The 8848-nt window shown below is 40.3% G+C and overlaps 1 protein-coding gene across 7 annotated transcripts in view; it reads right to left on the bottom strand.

Moving 5' to 3' along the window:
• U2SURP (U2 snRNP associated SURP domain containing) overlaps positions 1 to 8848 on the bottom strand; it is a 67857-nt gene that overhangs the window by 8676 nt on the left and 50333 nt on the right. For all 7 annotated transcript variants that reach the window (XM_034780592.1, XM_034780595.1, XM_034780593.1 and 4 more), the window contains 5 exons: positions 8290 to 8446; positions 7702 to 7797; positions 5943 to 6009; positions 2477 to 2639; positions 490 to 600 (listed from right to left, as the gene is read on the bottom strand). In XM_034780592.1, the coding sequence (XP_034636483.1) occupies positions 490 to 600; positions 2477 to 2639; positions 5943 to 6009; positions 7702 to 7797; positions 8290 to 8446 (594 nt within the window). The remainder of the gene's footprint in view (positions 1 to 489; positions 601 to 2476; positions 2640 to 5942; positions 6010 to 7701; positions 7798 to 8289; positions 8447 to 8848) is intronic.

Raw genomic sequence — 8848 nt, 5'->3', positions numbered from 1 at the left:
TGGGGGGGAGAGGGGGGGGTTGGGGGTTGGATGAGGGTGGGATTCCGGGGGGTGGGGGCCAGTCAGGGGGTGGGGCAGTCAGGGGACAAGAAGCAGGGGGGTTGGATGGGTCGCGGGTTCTGAGGGGGGCAGTCAGGGGGCAGGCTGTTTGGGGAGGCACAGCCTTCCCTACCCGGCCCTCCATACAGTTTTGGAACCCTGATGTGGCCCTCAGGCCAAAAAGTTTGCCTACCCCTGCGCTACAAGCTATTTTTGGCAGCACTATTTTTCTATGCATTGTTTTTTCCCCAAATAAATTAGAGCTTTAACTGTTGAGTGTTTTCTTCTCAACACAGTCTGATGGCAAGGAACCAAATCACAATGAACTGCACTTGGACTGAAACAATACAGTGGAATGTCAACTAAATGCACTTGTTAATACATTACCTTATTGCAACACTAAATCTGAAATCTAGACTCAATATTGAATATATAAAGAACATTTCTTACCCTCTGAAGAAGTTTGTCTCTATAGTGTTCAACCTGTTCCTGAAAACTCTGGCCTGGTTTCTTGGGCCTTTTTCCAGACTCCAACTCATCTTGAAATTTCATGACCTTAAGCTGCAAAATTAATAACCACCATTTAAAATACATTTTTATTGGATTTAGTATTCACAGGTTTTAGACAACTGGCTGAAAATGAAACTTGGTTGAAATGAATTATTTGTGTATTTTGTTCTCTCAATATTAAGTGTACAAGTGTCACATATGAAAGGACATCAACATCAAAGTGGTGAAATTGTGTATTTGACCTTAGTCTCAGGCAACTGTTTACACACTTAACAAGAACTGAATAAAGACTGAGATTTTTTTACAGTTATTCACGGCTACCACTGAAACCTCTACTCAATTAGTGTCCATCATTTGATTTTGCTACACCCTAAAATCTCTCTTGGAACACTGCAAATGAAAGTTTACTGTTACCATCCCCTGTTTCAACCTCTCATTTGCAGGTTTTCTTAGAAATTGTCTTTTTTCCATTTAACCCCAAATTCTATCCGACTGAAATGAAGTGTTTATGATACACAAGCCAAAATTATCCTTTTCTTTTGGGATGTTTTGGTAAACATTCACTTTCAAGACGGATTATTTTAATGATGTAAATATTCTTTCATACACTGTCCATTACAGTAGTGAGATTCAGCTCATTAGCACTGCTATAAGTAACGTCATCCTTACTGTGATGGTACCTCCACCACGAGTCACAGTAGTAGCCAGGGAGTCTTTGGGATTTTTCCTGTGAGGGACTTCATTTTTTTCTCTGCACGTTAAACTTTCCATCAAACTGGTTCAGACCATAAAACTTTACTCCAACTTCTCACCTTTTTCTAAAGCCTTAATTTAACACTATTCAGTTTCTGCATATAAGAAGCACTGAATCATTCAGCCAGGGGTTGCCAACCTGTGGCTCCGGAGCCACATGCGACTCTTCAGAAGTTAATATGCAGCTCCTTGTATAGGCACCGACTCCGGGGCTAGAGCTACAGGTGCCAACTTTTCAGTGTGCCAAAGGGGGATTAATGCTCAACCCCTGGCTCTGCCACGGGCCCTGCCCCCACTCCATCTCTTCCCACCCCTTGTAATGTCTTTTTTATTTCTTGTCAGAGTGCACTAGAGATCTCAGCTTTTCAAGCATCACAGCCCGATTCACAGGGCTTTAAATTGAATAAAAGTTGGAGAAAATGGTGCAGTTTTAAGCCCATGCATTTTTGTATTGAACCTGCAACGAAAAGCCCCCCATTGCTGATTGAGCCCATGCTGAGTAAGGGCCTTTAGTTCCACTCCCACTTAGCTCTTCAGCCGATCAGCCACTTACAGGTGTGAGAGAGAAGAGGGGCTAGAGACAATCTGTGCTCCCCAAGCTCAGCAGATATTCTTGCAACTCTACTTGGAGGAGGAAGGGAGAAGGAGCAAGTACTACATGCCAAACTAAGACGGTCAGTTAAATTCCCCACCTCCCTAGGCGGTCTCTGCCTCCTTTGCTTTATGACCCTGGTACTTGGAGCAGTAAAACTTCTAGCACTTGTTCTATCTGTGGTAATAGACAGGAAGAAAAACTGGAAAGAGAAGAAACTTTGAGGCAGGAAAGTTTGAGACAGAGCCACAAAGGGACCTGACAGTCCCTGAATAGCCCAAGAGTCATGCCCACTTGCCAGAAGAGGAGAAAGGAGGATCAAGGAGCAAGCTGAGGCGTATGGTCGCGTGGAAGGAAAACAAAACAGAACTGAAGAATAGGGTTGTACTTCACGTGACCCTTCATGCCCCCATTTTTCATTCTTGAATGCATTTTTGTGGGTGGATATTCCGAAGTACATATAACTCTTCTATACAATAGAATGAATTTAGGAGAATCCATATTGCAGGATTAGAATTATTTAATTCAAAATATAAAATAACTATATTTTTGTATAAATCCATTAATTTATTTAACACTGACCTCAATTTCTCTGAGTTTGGCGCGCTTTTCTTCGCTCATTTCAGAGTACTTGATTGATGACTTGGATTCAGGCATTTCTTCTTTGATGGGATTGGAGTACATATGCTGCTCTTCTGATTTAGAACTCTGAGTATCCTCCTCATCTTCGCTTTCTTCTTCCTGACTTTAAAGGGCAAGAGTACAAAATCAATTAGTATACAGATATCTACTTGATGCAATAATTTGCTTGAACATTACAAATCTTACTTATTGAAATGTCTGTATTTCTAACAGTCTTAGGTCTGTACTTCTGCAGATTTCTAGGTAAGTTAATCTTATAACTGATACACCTAAACTTGCAATTTAATGGTGTACTGTGTCAGAGATTGACCAGATGCATGAGGTAGCTACCCTAATACTTTCTATTTTTTTTTTCTTTTTTTATAAAACGTACATTTAGGCTTCAGTTATTTTACACTGTGCACTAAATGCATCTCAACAAAACACTTCAAACACTATACGAACTCAGTCACTTAAGTCCATAATTATTCTGAACATTATGAAGCTAAAAATCGTGACCCAACACTATTTACAGGATCAGGCTAGTGATGCAATTTTTGCTTCTTCAAATGTAGTTAGTTCCAAAACAAAATAAAAGTATTCTGTTTTTACATTCCTTCACTCAGTCCTGGGAACAGACATCAGAAGTATCAGACTCTATAATGGTATTCCCAAACTCGCCACTAGAGTGCTGCAGCTCAACACATAATCCAATCTAAGATGCTGTAATCGTTATTATTGATGCTCTCAAACTACTTAAAGAACAAAAGACCAGAGACTGCTCAAGAACTATAACACTGCATGAGGTCTAGTAGTATCCAGAAAATCATATATATGAGAAAACTACCACCTGCTCTTCTGATTCAAAGTAGAAAGTGAACCTTTAGATGGGTTCACATAACTCTATGCAAGTCTCACATGTCAAACCTCAGGTAGTATTGGACACATTATTTGACATTAATGGGTTACTGAATACAGCTTCTTTTGAAAGAGTTCCACTGACAACATTACTATACAGAATAACTGATGAAATTAGAATGCAGAAATAATTGACAAAGGTATGCAGTGCTAAAAACCTTGCTTCATATCTACATTTTCATATTCTCCCTCTTTTCAAATTTAATTTGGATTTTAACTAGGGCTGTCGATTAATTGCAGTTAACTCACGCGATTAACTCAAAAAAATAACACTGCAATTAATTGCGATTAAACAATAGAATACCAATTGAAATTTATTAAATATTTTGGATGTTCTTCTACATTTTCATATATATTTGATTTCAATTACAACACAGAATACAAGTGTAAGTTATTTTTTATTACAAATATTTGCACTGTAAAAATGATAAAAGAAATACACCTCTACCTCGATATAATGCTACCCGATATAACATGAATTCGGATATAACGCGGTAAAGCAGTGCTCTGGGGGTGGGCAGGGCTGCGCACTCCAGTGGATCAAAGCAAGTTCAATACAACGCGGTTTCACCTATAATGTGGTAAGATTTTTTGGCTCCCGAGGACAGCGTTATATCGAGGTAGAGGTGTAGTATTTTTCAATTCACCTCATGCAAGTACTGTAGTGCAATCTCTAGTCGTGAAAGTGCAACATACAAATGTAGGTTTGTTTTGTTTCATAACTGCACTCAAAAACAAAACCGTGTAAAACTTCAGAGCCTACAAGTCTACTCAGTCCTACTTCTTGTTCAGCCAAATCGCTAAGACAAACAAGTTTGTTTACATTTACAGGAGATGCTGCTGCCCGCTTCTTATTTACGTCATCAGAAAGTGAGAACAGGCATTTGCATGGCACTTTTGTAGCCAGCACTGCAAGGTATTTACGTGCCAGATAAGCTAAATATTCATATGCCCCTTCATGCTTCGACCATCATTCCAGAGGACATGCTTCCATGCTGATGACATTCGTTAAAAAAATAATGCGTTAATTAAATTTGTGACTGAACTCCTTTGGAGAGAATTGTATGTCCCCTGCTCTGTTTTACCCGCATTCTGCCATATATTTCCTATTATAGCAGTCTCGGATGATTACCCAGCACATGTTGTTCATTTTAAGAACACTTTCACTGCAGAGTTCACAAAATGCAAAGAAGGTACCAATGTGAGATTTCTAAAGATAGCTACAGGTTTAAGAATCTGAAGTGCCTTCAAAAATCTGAGAGGGACGAGGTGTGGAGCATGCTTTCAGAAGTCTTAAAAGAGCAACACTCCAATGTGGAAACTACAGAACGTGAACCACCAAAAAAGAAAATCAACCTTCTGCTGGTCGCATCTGATTCAGATGATGAAAATGAACATGCGTCAGTCCGCACTGCTTCGGACTGTTATTGAGCAGAACCCATCATCAGCATGGACGCATGTCCCCTGGAATGAATGGTGGTTGAAGCATGAAGGGACATATGAATCTTTAGCACATCTGGCACGTAAATATCTCGCAATGCTGGCTACAACTGCAATGAGAACGCCTGTTCTCACTTTCCGGTGACATTGTAAACAAGAAGGGTCTAAAGGAGACATGGCATAAGGCAGTGGTCCTTAAATTTTTTACCTTGCGCCCGCCGCTTACCCCTGCCCGAACTCCCCTCCCCCTCCAAAACCGGGGCTGGGAGCAGGGCCACGACTGGTGGGGGGGGAGAGGGGGGAGAGCTGCAGACATGGGTAAGGGGGCAAGGGCTAGCAGCCAGGACCCCGGGGCCAGGAGCAGAGCTGGGTGGCGCTCTCCCCTCCTCCCTCCCCTCCACCCCAATAGAGGCTGACCTGGGCCCCAGCTATGTCCCCCTTAACGTTCTTCTGTACACCCCCAGGGGGGTATGCCCCACAGTTTGGGGAACACTAGCATAAGGTAAGCAGACTAGTTAAAATGATGTAATTTTAGACTGTGTTCCGGGGTCTCTCACAGTTACAATTATAGTGTACGTATGCATTTATTAAGTTATACGATGTTAAATATTGCTTTCAATGCAATCTAGAAATAAAACTGTACTGTTTACATAAACAAAAATTTTAAATATAGCCTTTCTTCAATAAAGATAACATTTATTTGCTACCAAATTCCAGGCTCAGAAAGGACCTTTACACTAAAAATCAGTACGCTGTTAGTTTGCCAGTCACATGTAACTGTTATATGGAATGTTGTAACCTAATGAACTACTGTATATGTAAATGCACTGGGGAAAATCTTAATATAATAATTTATCAAAATTATCTGAATATAATCTGAATTTCAAAAAAAATCCCAAATAGGGTTTAGAATTTGTAATCTTACACCAAGGCAGTTATTACATCAGCTTGGATGAAAATCCTGGCCCAACTGAAGTCAATGGGAGTTTTGCCATAGACTTCAATAAGGCAGCCCCTAACTTTCAGAAAGAAGCCTACATGGGTAAACTAGAAACATTTAGAGCCTTACTTTTGATTTTCTTCCTCTTCTGATTCTTCATGCTGGTCAAACAACTCCCATTTAGAAGTTGTAACAGCTGGAAGAAAAAATAAGAAAGTTCTAAAAACAAACAAAAATTACTTCATCTGAAATTTGACAGCCATATGTAAATATTATAAAATGCAAAACACTGTAGCATCCAGTGTTTACTACAAATATCCCCTCTTAATGGAAATAAATTACCGTATACACTCATTCATAAGCCAAATTTTTCTAGTAAAAAAGGGAAGCATTGGAGAAGGGCGTTGGCTTATGAACGGGTACACCTCTACCCCGATAACGCGACCTGATCTAACAAGAATTTGGATGTAACACGGTAAAGCAATGCTCTGGGGTGGCGGGGCTGTGCACTCCGGCGGATCAAAGCAAATTCGATATATCGTGGTTTCACCTATAATGCGGTAAGATTTTTTGGCTCCCGAGGACAGCGTTATATCAGGGTAGAGGTGTATAGAGAGGGGGAGAGGTGGGACACAGCCTCCCCCCCCACCCCAAAAAAAACAGAGGGGGCAAGGAGAGGCAGTACAGCCAACAGAGTCAGAAGAGAAGAGGGGGGGCCAGAGTCTCTCCTCTTCTGGCCACGCTGCTCTCCCCCCAGCCTCCGAAGCAGCTGCAGCTCCGGGACTGGCAGGCTGCAGCTGCACTGCCCAGCCTGCCGGAGCAGCTCCGCCCGGGTCAGAGAGATCCTCCCCTGGCCCACCCCAGGTAAGGTGGGAAGGGATGGAATGGGGAGAGTGTGGGGGTCCTGGGCTGGGGTTACACGGGGAGGGGTTATGTGGGGAGGTCCTGGGTTAGGGGTGGGGTCATGTGGGTTGTGATAACAGGGATTACTCCCCTGACCCCCAGCTTCTCCCTTCCCCACCCGCCAAAATTTCCCCGCCAGTTGCTTTCCTGGCTCATCAGGGTAAGCCACTGGTGGGCTGGGACATTTTGGTTTACTTAGGTTTACCTCCGTGCCTGTGGACGCTCAAGGTAAACAAATCATCTTGGCCCACCAACGGTTTATCCTAATGGGCTGGGAGCCAAAAAGTTTGCTGATCCCTGAATTATAGGGTCGGCTTCTGAATGGGTCATAAAAATTTGCCATTTTTACTTATCCATCTTGCGGGGGTCAGTTTATAAACGAACCGGCTTATGATCGAGTATGTACGGTACATCTTTACTCAAATCTGCACTTCATCAGAATAGTTAAATATATTTCTGATTTATTATTTAATGACAACACAGCAAACTTAGGGTAAAATTTTCAAAAGCACCTGAATAACGTTCAGAAGCCTAAGTCCCATTTACAAAAGTGATATAGGCACTTATAAGTCTAAGTCTCAATAGCAATCAATGGGACTTTGGAGCCAAAGTACTTGCATAACTTTTGAAACTGGAACTCTGAGTGCTCTTCAAACATTTTATCCTTAGAATAAAGATTTGGGAATGGGTAATCTGTAGATATCACTAAATGTTTTCCAATATTTATTTGTTATGCAGGGAAGATTTTTAAAATTGACGTTACTAAAGTATGAAAAACAGATGCAGAACAAAGCTCAATTTACTTCAGTTATAATTTTCTGTGAAGGAAGCGGTTATCATTGAAAGTATTTAAACTGCATGAATAGTTTTAGATAGCTTACTCACAAGTGTCCATGAAAAGCGGCCAAGTAACAATGAAGTAAAACATTAAACTTCCAATTTACTTACAAAAGTGCCTCAATTTTAAACGTTTTTTTAAACTAACCCTGAGCTTCCAATTCTGCTTCATCCACTGCTTCCCATTTTGAAGGAGCAACTTTGAATATAGGCTCATTCTTTTTAGACTCTTCAGAAGTATCCACTGTTGAGGAAAAAATATTAAGAAAATCATTGTCCAAAGTTCTCTCAGTAGATCTTAAACGCTGAATTTTATTAGGGCATTTGCAGTGTAATAAAATATTTAAGTGCCTTGTGCCATCTTATTTATTATTTGTATCACTATTAACACCCAAAAGGATCAGGATTGGGGCCCAAACATGGTAGGCATTGCACAAACATTTAGGGAGTCATGGTCCCTGCCCCAAGAGATTACAATCTAAAAACAACAAATTATAAATTAATTTTGTTGATATCATAAGATTAAAAATAGAGTCAATCGTGAACTCAACATTCTACTTGTTAAATACTCTGTCTTATTCCTTGTTGCTGCTCAATTTTTACATGTACTTCATTTTGAAATTCAAGTTTACAATGAGGCACCAGGCTATTAACCTTTTCAAGTCAAGCTCCTATATCAGCATTAAGTACATTATATCAGGAAACCTAGAATTCCAAAATTAGAAATTGAACTTACAAGGTACACCATCAAGATCATCATCAAGCGATTTAATAGGGATTCCATCAAGATCATCTATCGGAGCAGCATCAATAGGAATTCCATCAACATCTTCCAGTGGTGCACCATCAAGTTCTTCCTCAATGGGAGCGCCATCAAGATCATCTGGTACTTCCTGCAGGCAAATACATTTATGGTAAATACTTGAATTGCTTCAGCTAGGGGCTGCCCAATGAGTGATCTAAATTGTTTACTTTAATTTCTCTAATCCATTTCAGGTAACATTTACTTACTTGCTGGATTTTTTTTTTTTTTTTTTTTTTTAGTTAAAGCTTCAAATACATCTTAAATAGAAAATAAAAAGTGTTCCTGGTAGCACATATATTAGTGCATTACTTTAAACTGATATTTGCTCCCTACACTGCTGTGTAATTTCAATAGAAGTGACTAAATTATCTCATACAAAACTAGGAAGATGAAATTTGTCCACACATTACTTAAAAGTTCTGCAATATCCATATCCAAAGGAAAGGAGGATGAAACACATACATAAAAGTACAGGTTTGGCTCATGAGGC

The sequence above is a fragment of the Trachemys scripta genome, chromosome 9 (assembly GCF_013100865.1).
Source record: "Trachemys scripta elegans isolate TJP31775 chromosome 9, CAS_Tse_1.0, whole genome shotgun sequence".
In the NCBI taxonomy this organism is placed as follows: domain Eukaryota; kingdom Metazoa; phylum Chordata; order Testudines; family Emydidae; genus Trachemys; species Trachemys scripta.
This window is presented reverse-complemented; position numbering and strand designations above follow the sequence as displayed.